Here is a 13,829-nt window from a genome sequence, read left to right on the forward strand (position 1 = left end):
GGAGCAAAGCACTAGTCCAGATTTGTACAAGTAAAATCACATTAACATCTTCACACTCTTTGCAAAATCCTACACACAATGATTTCCAAAACATTGACTAAACTTTAACATTGAAATAGATCATAATGTAGCTTCCTTCTGTGGTCAAAACACAAACTTTTAAATAAATACACCAATTTGATATGAGAAAAAAAACAAACTACAGGTATGGATTTGTCATTTTGTCACTCAAGAAGATTTTTTTTCCCACGTTGTCAAACCCAGATGGGAAAAAGAAGTGGATCATGACTAGTGTGATCTTTCTTTTTCTTTTCTGGACTTAGTTAATTATAAAAAGTTGGGACATGAAGAGAAATAAAGAAATTAATAATCGGAATTTTATTGGTCTGCCCAACCAATCTCATGTAATGTTGGCGAATTTATTTGTATACTTTCTCTGTGTAAATGCAATAAGTGTTTTAGGATGAACACAGGAATGCTTGCCTGAATCCAACAGAATCAGACCAGATTATAGAGCGCGATGGATGTTTTGACAGGAAAATTGGGGTTTTGTAAGTAATTATAGAGTTTTAATTGAAGTGTTCCAGTTTAAAAAAAACATATGAGTTGAATGTGTGAAGTGTTATGGAACACCAGACAGAATTGCTTGCTCCTCTATCTTAGTAAATCAAATGATTAGCATCAGTGCCAAAATAACATGCAGGTACTTATAAAACTGATCAGACTCTGCATCACAGGTGTCAAACTTCAGTCCTCATGGCCAATGTCCTGCAGTTTTTAGATGTGCCGCATGCACAAAACACTGGAATCAAATGACTTTATTACCTCCTTCTTGTGTAGATCAGTTCTCCAGAGCCTTGCTAATGACCTAATTATTTCATTCAGGTGTGGTGCAGCAAAGGCACATCTAAAAGTTGCAGGACTGTGGCCTTGCAGGCCTGGAGCTTGACACCCCTGCTCTACATGGTTCCCCTTTCATGAGAACGTAAGGTGTTGAACTCAGCTTATTTCTAAAATCCATGCAGAAATCTTTTGTCTTGGTGACATTTAACATTAAGTTGAAATTGAGAGCGAGAGAAAATGTTTTCTCAGTCTTTTTATAATTTGCTCTGTGGGTGGGTTGTATTGAAACTAAGGTGGGGTCTGGTGATAGGAAGAAGGATTGACCGCATTTGTTTTTGACCTCACAGATGTAGGAGGAATTCACTTGGTGGGTGAGTACATAAACACATCAATCCAGACGGATAATAAAAGTGCTCAGAAAAATGGCTGAACCATAAGGTCTTTTCCTTGGGCCAATAGTAAATGCATCCATAATTCCACTTAGCTATTTTACACATGGGTTCATATTTTTGGTTAGTGACTGTTTTGGACAATGATCCTTGAATAAAACCAAGTAAATAGGTAGATCTGCTGCTTCCACAACTATGAGACATATGGTCACTTCTCAGCACCAACATCACACTGAGCAGCCGAGTTTCACTGACACATCTATGATAAGAGGCTGTGAAGTGGATAAGATGGTGGTAAAATTAGATTCTTAATTATTTCCAAGGTATGAATTTTTATAGATAAAAAAAAAACATGACAAGCATTGGTCAACAACCGTAAACCTGCTAGAAGTTGAATTATTTTTAAAGTATGGAAAATTCACCTTTTCAAATATCGGAACAAATTTGACTATTTTTCTGTATTACAACCGTAAAACAAAGAATGCTCTGACTGTTCTTGTGACTTGAGTCTCTAATTTGCTACAAATGTGTAACATGACGTAATTTTCTTTCTTGACATTGCCTCACTTCTACCCTTCTCACTCTCTCCTCTTCACTACAGCCAATCGCAACCCGGCAGGGTCCCTCCCCTGCTCTGATAAATACCACGGAGGACAAGAGAGGCTCCATCTGCCCCGACTCTTCTCCTCTCTCACCACCTCGGTGCTACAGACTCCCACTGTGACCATGTCTGTCAGAGCTGTAAAGACCACCACCCTCTCCACGGTGTCATCCTCCAGGGGTCCCACCCAGGGCTACAGCAGCCGCTCATTCTCCGGCTATGGGGGCTGCGGTGTGGGGAGTGCCAGGCAGAGCTACGCCGTCCGCTCCTCCTATGGAGGAGTTGGCAGCAGTGGTGCTTCTGTTGGTGCTGCTGGGGGGTTTGGACTGAGAGGAGGTGGAGGGGATTTCAGCCATGTGGGCTTTGGTGGGGGTATTGCCAATGAAGTGGTGGCCCCCATCACCGCCGTGACAGTGAACAAGAGTCTGCTGGCTCCCCTTAACCTGGAGATCGACCCCACCATCCAGGCCGTCCGCATCCAGGAGAAGGAGCAGATCAAGACCCTCAACAATCGCTTTGCTTCGTTCATTGACAAGGTCAGTCACTCAAGCGGTTAATATAGCAAAATGTTAGGGACCAGCACAACCTCAGGGAGAAACCTTTGTGTCTATATAACAGGGGGGGGCAACCATCTATCACTCTGTTATAGAGCTAATCTACAACAATATGGTAAGGCAATTAGATCCATTAATCTGCCTAAGCTGTCAGGACAGGACACATTAGAGAGGGTAAAAGTTTATATCCACAGCAGAAATAGAAAAGAAATAACGCACATTGTGTTCAACTGACTTTTGGGATAGATAATAAAAAAACTCAGGAAATGCAAAGGAAATGAGTGTTCTGCACACCAAAGCAGGTGATCTGCCTTGGGACATTGCCTTACAGAACAACATTCTTTAAAATTATATTTGTGGAACAAATCTGGGGGAAATTACTTGTTCTGCATAGAGCCTAAATAAGTTCACTCAAAGAGCTCAGGACGAAAATTCACTCTCAATCCAGCAGTGTTTTTGTGAAATACCCTGCCGAATCACTTACAGAAGAGAAAGTTTCAGGAGTCTGTTTTACTTACTGGTTAAGAGTAAACAAATTCCCTATGCTTTTTTTTTTTTTTTAAGTGCACTTACAGGTTGTACAACCATAAACGGAAAGGAGTGGAAGTAATCTGAGAAATAGCTGCAAGAGACAAGCCTCTTGTTGATGTTCAGTAAATCTTTGCAGAAGAAACTTGAACAATGCCTGTTTTATGAGGCCAAGAAAGCTTTTATGCTGAAAGAAGAATGGATCATTGTTATGCCTCCTAAATTAAACATGACAATTTTTTTTGCAGAGCAATGCTTGTTTTCTGCAAAGGACTTGTTAGATTCTTCAGTGAGTTGCAATTTTTCAGCACTGTATAATAGTTTTCTTTATTCAAGGAGGCACTCAATAATGAAAGGGAGTTTTAAATAAAGCCTGCAGTAATTCCTTGGATCACAAACCAAAGTTCACTCTCCCTTTGCTTCCCGGACCAGTGTGACAGCAAAGAAAGTACACACAGAACTGTGCGTTTGTCATCATGTTGACTCCACCTAAAGACAGGATGGCAGAAAGAATCATTGCACAATTGGAACCTGGGACACAACACCACATTGTGTTTAACTGTAGCATTCTATGAAAAATTTATTATTTTTAAGCTAACATTTAGTGTCTCTGAGCAGTCAAACTTATTGTTTTTTGAGTCATACTTGGACTTTACATTAATTAATAATCCATTTGTTCTTTGACAATTGAAAGAAAAAGAATGTATGTGTTTTAACAAATGAATATAGGTTGCAAAATCTCGCTCTTTTATAACATTATAATAGCCATTAAGTTTAGCTTCAAATCAGAAGCTTTAATGCAGACTCCCATTTCTGCATCATCAGCCAGTGGGGTGCTGAGTGGACATGTTCATAACTCAGGAACGACTTGTTCAGGTCGAAAGGACAGATAACTTTGAGTCTGGTTGTGCTGCACTTGTCAGGAAGTGCGGGTGGTGAGAGTGGTGAGGCAGATGCAGCGGACCCAGGTATGATGAATATGATGTTTTAATGAAAATAACTTAGTCTAAACAACGAGCAGGAGTAACACACACTGAACACGAAGAGACTAAACATTGACGACAACAAGGCTAGACATTGACGAGGACCCGACGACGAACAAGGAACACAGGTGGAGTTAAATACACGGGAGGGTAATCACAGAGACGAGACACACCTGGGAACAATCAAGGGGAGGACAGGACAACGAAGAGACTTAACGACACAGAAAACTCTAAATAAACAAGGAAAAACACAGATCATGACAGTACCCCCCCCTCAAGGGCGGCTACCAGACGCCCAAGAAAAAAAAAACAACCAAAAAACCCAGCAAGGGTGGGTGGAGGGGTGCCGGACGGCGGGCCAGAGTCCAAACCAACAAAAAAAAAAAAAAAAAACAACCCACCATCGTGGGCGGAAAAACAAGAAGGGCCAAGAGTCCAAAAACAACAAAAAACTACCCACAGGGTGGGCGGAGGCAAAGGAGGCGGGAACCACGGAGGTGGTCCGGCGGTCGTCCGCGGCGGCGGGAACCACGGAGGTGGTCTGGCGGCCGTCCGCAGCGCTGGAGGCGGGAACCACGGAGGCGGTCCGGCGGTCGTCCGCGGCGCTGGAGGCGGGAACCACGGAGGCGGTCCGGCGGCCGTCCGCGGCGCTGGAGGCGGGAACCACAGAGGCGGTCCGGCGGCCGTCCGCGGCGCTGGAGGCGGGAACCACGGAGGCGGTCCGGCGGCCGTCCGCGGGGCTGGAGGCGGGAACCACGGAGGCGGTCCGGCGGCCGTCCGCGGGGCTGGAGGCGGGAACCACGGAGGCGGTCCGGCGGCCGTCCGCGGGGCTGGAGGCGGGAACCACGGAGGCGGTCCGGCGGCCGTCCGCGGCGCTGGAGGCGGGAACCACGGAGGCGGTCCGGCGGCCGTCCGCGGCGCTGGAGGCGGGAACCACGGAGGCGGTCCGGCGGCCGTCCGCGGCGCTGGAGGCGGAAACCACGGAGGCGGTCCGGCGGCCGTCCGCGGGGCTGGAGGCGGGAACCACGGAGGCGGTCCGGCGGCCGTCCGCGGCGCTGAAGGCGGGAACCACAGAGGCGGGACCCCAGGAGGCGGTCCAGCGGCTGTCCGCGGCCCGGGAGGTGGCGATGATGAGCCCCCCGAGGCAGGGTCTCTGGTGGAGCACAGGGGGTCTCGGTGGGAACGCCGGGGGTCTGAGTCGGAACACTGGGAGTCTTGTGAGGAACGCAGGGGGTCTTGGTCCTCGGGGTCTCGGGGGTCAGGGTCTCGGAGGGAACGCAGAGGGTCAGGGTCTCGGAGGGAACGCAGAGGGTCAGGGTCTCGGAGGGAACGCAGAGGGTCAGGGTCTCTGGAGGAACGCAGAGGGTCAGGGTCTCTGGAGGAACGCAGAGGGTCAGGGTCTCTGGAGGAACGCGGGAGGTCAGGGTCTCGGGTGGAACGCTGGAGGTCAGGGTCTCGGGTGGAACGCTGGAGGTCAGGGTCTCGGGTGGAACGCTGGAGGTCAGGGTCTCGGGTGGAACGCTGGAGGTCAGGGTCTCGGGTGGAACGCTGGAGGTCAGGGTCTCGGGTGGAACGCTGGAGGTCAGGGTCTCGGGTGGAACGCTGGAGGTCAGGGTCTCGGGTGGAACGCTGGGAGTCTGAGTCGGAACGCAGGGAGTCTCGGTAGGAACGCAGGGAGTCTCGGTCGGAACACTGGGGGTCTCGGGAGTCGGGGTCTCGGGAGGAACGCAGGGAGTCTCTGGAGGAACACAGGGAGTCGGGGTCTCAGGAGGAACACAGAGGGTCAGGGTCTCAGGAGGAACGCAGAGGGTCTCGGGAGTCGGGGTCCCGGAAGGAACGTAGAGGGTCTCGGTTGGAACACAGGGGGTCTCGGTCGGAACACAGGGGGTCTCGGGAGTCGGGGTCTCGGAGGGAACGTAGAGAGTCTCGGGAGTCGGGGTCTCGGCGGGAACGCCGGCTGATTCGGCCTCGGGTGCGCCGGCTGGAACGCCGGCTGATTCGGCCTCGGGTGCGCCGGCTGGAACGCCGGCTGATTCGGCCTCGGGTGCGCCGGCTGATTCGGCCTCGGGTGCGCCGGCTGGAACGCCGGCTGATTCTGCCTCCGGTGCGCCGGCTGGAACGCCGGCTGATTCTGCCTCGGGTGCGCCGGCTGGAGGTGAGCCGGAGCGGAGCCTCGGTCCCGGCTGCGGGGGCGAACCGCAGCGAAGCCTCGGAAGCGGCTGCGGGGGCGAGCCGCAGCGAAGCCTCGGAAGCGGCTGCGAGCCGCAGCGAAGCCTCGGAACGGGCTCCGGGGGCGAGCCGCAGCGAAGCCTTGGAAACGGCTGCGGGGGCGAGCCGCAGCGAAGCCTTGGAACCGGCTGCGGGGGCGACAGCTCCGGAAGGCGACGAGGGGCCGGGTCCACCGGCGGCTCACGTCGCTGTCTCCGGGCTGACCGTGGAGGTGGCGGCTCCGGAGAGCGACGAGGGGCCGGGTCTGCCGGCGGCTCACGTCGCCGTCTCCGGGCTGACAGCGGAGGTGACGGATCCGGAAGGTGACGAGGGGCCGGGTTCACCGGCGGCTCACGTCGCTGTCTCCCCCGGCGTGAGTAACGGCGGGGGCCGAATCCGGAGGGCTTTGGGGTGGTGACTGGTGGGATCTGACATCTTCTAAATGCCAGGGTATAGTCTGAGTCCAGTCCCATCTCCTCCAGCAGCAGCGGAGATGGCAGGATCTCTACGTCCTTGTAGAGATCCCGCTGAGCCAACTCCAACTGCTGCTGGAACCATGCCTCCTGGTCGTGCTGGGCCATATGCTGCATTCTCACCGTTCGGTATGGTCGGGTCCTTCTGTCAGGAAGTGCGGGTGGTGAGAGTGGTGAGGCAGATGCAGCGGACCCAGGTATGATGAATATGATGTTTTAATGAAAATAACTTAGTCTAAACAACGAGCAGGAGTAACACACACTGAACACGAAGAGACTAAACATTGACGACAACAAGGCTAGACATTGACGAGGACCCGACGACGAACAAGGAACACAGGTGGAGTTAAATACACGGGAGGGTAATCACAGAGACGAGACACACCTGGGAACAATCAAGGGGAGGACAGGACAACGAAGAGACTTAACGACACAGAAAACTCTAAATAAACAAGGAAAAACACAGATCATGACAGCACTGGGAAGAAAGCCACACGAGAGAGAATAAACATAAATTTAATTAATGACTCTCTTTGTCTTCAGGTACGCTTCCTTGAACAGCAAAATAAAATGCTTGAGACGAAGTGGAAGCTTCTGCAGGAGCAGACCACGTCTCGGTCCAACATCGACACCATGTTCGAGGCGTACATAGCCAACCTTCGTCAGCAGCTGGACAACCTGGGTCATGAAAAACTCAAACTGGAATCCGACCTGCACCAGACGACTAGCCTGGTGGAGGACTACAAAATCAAGTATATGGAGCTGCGGCTAAAACACTAAAACTGGTTTGATTCTTTTTCAAACTCACGTCCTGGAAAGTCCAGCTTTCCCAAAGGTCTTTTGGTGCAGCTTTAATTGGCCTGTACTAATCACTCTGAAGTTTTAAAACCAGGCGGGAAAAATGATTAAGAAATTGTCCCAGTTGCCAGTTCATGTTATTTAAGATTAGGTATTTGCCAATACAGAATGTAAGTCTGATACTTCACTAAACTCAACCCCACCTTAACTCACATGTGGAGCAGTTTACTGAAGCAGTATGCTAAAGACAGTATGTTTACTCTTTGTTTTTATATCTCTTGTTAATTTGGATCTCAATCACTCTTGTTTGAGGACAGTGTTGGTAACATGACACATTAAGTTAGCATAATTTCTTATTGTTTCTGCTTTCTAAGGTATGAAGAGGAGATCAACAAGCGTAATGAGTGTGAGAATAACTTTGTCCTCATGAAGAAGGTTTGAGCAAATTTACCTACAAAAATAATGTATTGGGACATTACTATAAACTGTCTGGTATTCACCATTAAAGGCTATGATTGCTCTGTCATCTGAAGGACACAGATGCAACCTACATGATCAAAGTGGAGCTGGAGGCAAAGCTGGATGAGCTCTCAGATGAGATTGAGTTCTTGAGACAGCTCTTCGATACAGTAAAAACCTTTTATAATCACACAATTCCACATTAATGGCTCCCTAAAGTAAAAGTTCTGTTTTTTACAGCTTATTTCAATATCTTATCATTTTCTGTAGGAAATTAATGAATTGCAAAGTCAGATCAAGGACACATCTGTCGTAGTGGAGATGGACAACAGCCGCGATCTTGACATGGACGCTATTATTGCTGAGGTTCGAGCTCAATATGAGGACATCGCCAACAGGAGCAGAGCGGAGGCTGAATCCTGGTACCAGAACAAGGTGGTACAAAATTTCTGATGACTTAACATGAAACTTAATTGATTTGCAGCCGCATTGTTTTGTTTATTTATTTTTTAGAATTATTGTATAGCTCGATTGAAAAATCTTGGGTTGTTTTTTTTTAATACTAGTCTTATGATCTTCAGAAACTGGCTAGAATAGGAACAATCCACATATATTTTTCAAACATGCATCATGTGCCACATGGTTTATTACAAACACCAGCTAACAGAAGCGTTTCATGTGACACTGACACAAATCCCATCTCTACAGGCTCCAAGAATTTTGACCAGCTGAATTTACCTTGTTACCCTCTTACACCAAATGTCCACATTGGAAAGTGAAATCTCTGGCTTGGAAACATACTAGGTTACATATACATACTTATCCCTCTGGTGGTCATATGTGGCCTCCATCTGTTCTTCCCGTGGGATCAGTTCTACCATGTCTGCTACCCTGGTAGATACTGATGTGAGGACAATATCTGGGTGTAGATATTTCATTGGGGTAATTGTAGGAATTTGGTACATTAAGAGTAATTTTCGTAGGATGGTTGTTGCAAAAGGACAAGTTGTGATGAGTTCCATGTATTTTAGGTAGTTTCACAACATTAACAAAGCTGATTGCCATTTATGAATGCAATGTTAGTGTCATGTTGAATAGCAATTTTCTGATCTATGTGCAAAATCATACTATCAAGGTATAAGGTAAGACTTTTTATCTACAAACAATAATAATTGTGCAAAAGTCAAGCCCCCTCAGGACAAGGCTGGATTTGGTATCATTTGAAGGGGAGAGACGTAGGTTAGTTGGGGTTCATGAGACCGAGGTAGGTAAGGAGGGAGACTAGTGGTTTATTGTGACTTGAGGCAGGTATTAGAGGGGCAAGTCGGGTTCTGGTGTGGAGCAAGGAGCACGTATGCATTCAAGGCACCAATTCTGAAAATGCTGGGGAGTCTGAGGAACCAGGCAGGATGTGAGTCTGATGGCGGAGAGCTTGTTGTTCTTTCAGGTTTCATGTTGTTATCTGCCTCCAGCAAGCTCTGCTCTCTCTGGTCAGACCATTAACATAAGAAATTACTATTTGTGTACAGTACTTCTAAGAGGCAAACAGAGTCAGAAGAAGCAGCTGAAAAACATAATAAACTTCAGATGTAAAAATGAAAAGAATGAGGAATTAATGAAACATTTTTTGTGTTCCAGTATGCAGAGATGCAACACTCAGCTGGGAAATATGATAACGATCTAAAGTCAACCAGGGCTGAAATCGCAGACATGAACCGCAGAATAATGAGGCTCCAGTCTGAAATTGACATGGTTAAAGCTCAGGTGAGAAATCAAGCCTAAACGTTATACGGTCTGCTTTCTTTACTTTATTATAACTTTGGATTCACATTTTTGAATACTCATCAATTCGTATTATACGCCTACGATCCAGAGACTACTTTGTTTCAATTTATCAAGGCTATAAGTTTTCTTTTTTTTCTGCAATGCTCTCTGTTTATGTCCTCCCAATCTTAGAGAAACAACTTGGAGGCTCAGATAGCCGAGGCTGAGGAGCGGGGTGAGCTGGCAGTGAAGGACGCCAAGCTGCGGATCAGAGACCTGGAGGAAGCTCTCCAGAGAGCTAAACAGGACATGGCCCTGCAGGTCCGCCAGTACCAAGAACTGATGAATGTGAAGCTGGCTCTGGATATTGAAATAGCCACTTATAAAAAGCTACTGGAAGGAGAGGAGATCAGGTAAACTGTTGCTGCTTTATAGCTAATGCGCCACCTGGCGGTGATAAGGAGAACTGCGTCCACTTGAAAAATAAAGTTGGTTTCTATTCCTTCTGCAGGCTAGCAACAGGAATCAAGACCAGTGTTTCTAAGCAGACTTGTAAGTCTATGCTGTGGTTTCATGGAAATAAACAGTGTCTTACACACTGACACAAACAGCATCACTTTGGTTTTTAATCTTTTCTCTCTTCTTACCACATAGCCTTCAACTACAATGCCGCCTATAACCTGGAGACCTCCCGTATCCCATCCTACGCCAGTTCTTCCCTTGATTCAATTAAGTCAAGCAGTGGTTTGGCCTCTGCCCTCGAAGACGGGGCTGTGAAGACCACCACGGTGACCACGACCGAAACCGTGGTGACCAAGACTGAGGAGAAGAAGGAGGAGGAGACTCAAGGAGTAACTGAGGAAGAAGAGAAGGAGGAGGAGGAGGAGAAGGTGGAGGCTGAAGCTGAATAGTGGTGTCTTGATTTGTTCCTGATTTTGATCTTGGTGACTAAAAATAAAGCAGATCTTCCCAACCTATTGATCACTTATTTAAAACTCAATGATTAAAAGTATGTTCGGACGCAAGAGCTATAAACAAACATTTTCTCTCCAATAAAGTACTGCTGGATGAGGCAGCTTGATTTCCAAACCCTGAAGTTTTTAAAGGGGGCATATTATGCAAAATCTTTTTTTTGGTTTTGTTTTGCTTTATGTCACGTAATAATGTTATTCCGTCATCAAACACAAACCTGGAGTGTTGATTTCACTCATTCCCGCATGTTTGAGAAACCCTTGAATCTCCTGTGGCAGCCATTTTGGTATGGAGATCTTCCATATCTGGGTGGGGGGGCCTTAACTCCTGCTCATACAAAGTGTCACCTAATTCCACAAAGCTCTTCCTTGGAGCTGCAGACTCCAGCCGAGCTTGTCTCACCGAGCAAAAAACGATATATTTTTCTACCTTTATGTGTTTTTTTGTTTTTGTTTTTTGGGTTGTTTCTGCAACTTTGTTGAAAAAAATAAAAAGAGTGTATTATATCTTAAATTCAGTATTTGACAGTAATCAGGGATAATCGCACTGGCACTTTTCACCCAGCAGATGGCGGTGCTATAAAGCACAGCTGTAATGTGGACCTTTAATTCTTTCTGTGATCACTTAAAAAAAAAAAAAAACACAAAGATAAGGAAGAAAACGCAAATTTAACATATTTCATAATATACATGATGTCATATCTATATGTTGGCAACAAAGTCAGTTTTCACTGGAAAAATAAAAAAACGCATTCAGTTCTGATCTGAGTCACTGCATTAAAAACATTGATAAAAGGTTAGTTGCACTTCACTCAGCAGCAGTAGGAAAACATTTGAGGCATCATGGTGGTATTTTTGTATGATCATATTACGGTTTGTGTGTGTGTGATACGTGTACATATCACACACACACACACGCACACGCACACGCACAGACAAGTTTACCTATTAACAGAGTTAGAAAGAGAAACCTAATGGATACGAGGGATGCAATCATTTCTTTCTCAGAAACACAAGACCAGTACCAGCCTGCCTGGGTCCTGACTCACATCAGCTTAAGAAATTTCTATTTGACCAAATCAATGGCTAGTCATGGCATCTTGTTAAATGATGTCAGACCCTTTTCACAGTTACATATCCAACCAGAGTTCTCATAAAGCAATGTAATCAAAAATTCAGGTAAATACAAGTAAAACTGGGGTGATTGGGGGGGCAGTGATTGTGCAAATGTGGCCAAATGTGGCCAAGAATAATTCAGTAGCAGAATCTTTTCTCTTTTTGAGTAAAAAAGGGAAGCTATCCAAGTCCATCGAGGAACAGGTTTGAACAAGGATAATGGATGGAGGTGCTCCACCTCTCATGGAGTCAGAAACAGGAAACTTGCCAAATGCCCAAATCCCACCCAATGTTTGGCTTTTGTTAATGTGGAGCTGACAGACACTGGTACAGACATGAAAAAATAATGACCCAACCGAGTAAAAATGCCACCCCAAAGAGGACCCACAGTTTGTAAACAGATTGGGTTTGCAGTAGTATTTATATCTGACCTGAAATGACACTAACAGTTCATCTCAGGTGGGAAAAATGACAGTACAAAAAAAAATCTCTGAAAGCCATTTTTACACATGTACTTCACTTAGAATAGAGCGGGGCACACCCGTGGGTCACCGGTCGATCAAATTACTAACATAAAGAGAAAGAAACAGACACCCACACTCTCTGATGAATACTGCTTTTCATTAGGATGAACAGCAGAGAACAAGTGGGAAAAGAGCCATGAATGTACAGAAATAATGAAAATAAAATACACAGTAAGATGCCTGTTGTTTGAAAGCCTGATTATTTGTTGGTTATGTAGTATTTGTTATTTTGTTGTATGCTGTCATTTATTAATTTTTTTGTTGTAAATATAGACTACATGGGCATGACGGGTTTATATTAATGCAAGTATGTATCGATTTTCTATTGATACATCCAAAAAGAATAACATGAAGGTAAAGGGGTAGTTTTAATTTTTTAAGTTATTCTCTGTAAAGTTTTTGTTGGTACTCCTGTAGTAGACGTATGTGTCGTAGATGCCATTTCATAGTTAGATTGCTCAAAAGTAGATAAATCTTTTGAATGTTGTGAGCTAATAAGCTATTCAAATGTACACCATCTGTTTTAGGGGACTTCAGAAAATTAAAACTGCAATGGAAAATGTGTCAGTGGAACAAAATGCAATATTAGAACGTAATATTTTGCAATATTAGACATTTGTCTTCTAGGCCCCTATCTCATCATTCTGTAGGTACACTGGTCAAAATTTCTTGTGGTGATGGGCTCTATCCATTAAGTAAAGAGAGTCTCTTAACTCGGAGGAAGTTGTTGGTGTGTTGCAGAAGCTGAAGAGAGCCCAGTAGTAGCTGCAAGCAGCAGCAGGTAGGAGCCTGCAGCACATGGAAAGAAAAGTGAAACAGGATTCTTAGCACCTTAAATAGACCTTTCAACTTGCTAAGGTATGCTTGATATATACTGTGCGTGAAAAATCATGCATGAGGTAGCACCTATCCTGGGTCCAGCTCAAAGGCTTTGCCTCACTTTTGCTGCTAACATGAATATGTAGTTCTGGCAACCAACTTATTTATCTGTTGTTGCACCAGAGCATGACCTTTTCTGCTCCTTTCATGAGAAGAATATATCCATGCTAGAATGACCTGATATGCAAATATGCAGATGATAGCGCCCTGCTGTTAAATAATAGTAATGTATCAATATATCATGTTGTAAAGCAATAAGGAAGAACAAACTGAAGTCAAAATCAGTTAAGAAAACTTAGTAGTAAGTAACTAAGTTTCAGAAATAAAACAAAATCTGCCATGAAAAACAAACATAGACATACACATCAACAGATTTCCTGCAATTGCTGAGAAAATAAAAAAAAGTTGTGCTGTCGGTCAGACAATCAGAAAGTGAATTAAATCATTCAAGCAAGAGTTGAAGTGAACTGAGGCATACAAACATGGAAAGCAAAATGTACAGAATATGTCTGGGAAAGCACAAATGTGTATTTTCTCTTTGTATTTTGGATGTTTGGCGCAATTAATGTTCTCAATATGAACATGTATTGAACTTTTCCAAGTTTATTTAGAATCTGCCATCCAAATGTGTCTGAGTTGAGTGACACTCAGACACAGCTTACCTGCTAGCCACACAAGTGGCTTCATACGCCCATTGATAAATCAAGTTCTACATTCAGAGTCTTGGTCACCTTCTAAA

The 13,829-nt window shown here is 45.5% G+C and overlaps 1 protein-coding gene across 1 annotated transcript; it reads left to right on the forward strand.

Moving 5' to 3' along the window:
* The first annotated feature begins 1,875 nt into the window (after window positions 1-1,875).
* On the forward strand, window positions 1,876-10,581 carry LOC114135469 (keratin, type II cytoskeletal 8-like). Its single transcript, XM_028002778.1, has 9 exons — window positions 1,876-2,369; window positions 7,123-7,331; window positions 7,752-7,812; window positions 7,911-8,006; window positions 8,107-8,271; window positions 9,475-9,600; window positions 9,793-10,013; window positions 10,112-10,152; window positions 10,255-10,581. The coding sequence occupies exons 1-9, from the start codon at window positions 1,959-1,961 to the stop codon at window positions 10,509-10,511; spliced, it is 1,587 nt and encodes a 528-aa protein (XP_027858579.1). The 5' UTR covers window positions 1,876-1,958; the 3' UTR covers window positions 10,512-10,581.
* The last annotated feature ends 3,248 nt before the right edge of the window (window positions 10,582-13,829 follow it).

Source organism: Xiphophorus couchianus, chromosome 20 (assembly GCF_001444195.1).
Source record: "Xiphophorus couchianus chromosome 20, X_couchianus-1.0, whole genome shotgun sequence".
NCBI lineage: Eukaryota > Metazoa > Chordata > Actinopteri > Cyprinodontiformes > Poeciliidae > Xiphophorus > Xiphophorus couchianus.

Coding starts and splice junctions, on each gene's coding strand:
- LOC114135469 (XM_028002778.1), top strand. CDS start 1,959: ATGTCTGTCAGAGCTGTAAAGACCACCACCCTCTCCACGGTGTCATCC. Junction 7,813..7,910: donor ACTTTGTCCTCATGAAGAAG/GTTTGAGCAAAT, acceptor TGTCATCTGAAG/GACACAGATGCAACCTACAT. Junction 8,272..9,474: donor AATCCTGGTACCAGAACAAG/GTGGTACAAAAT, acceptor TTTGTGTTCCAG/TATGCAGAGATGCAACACTC.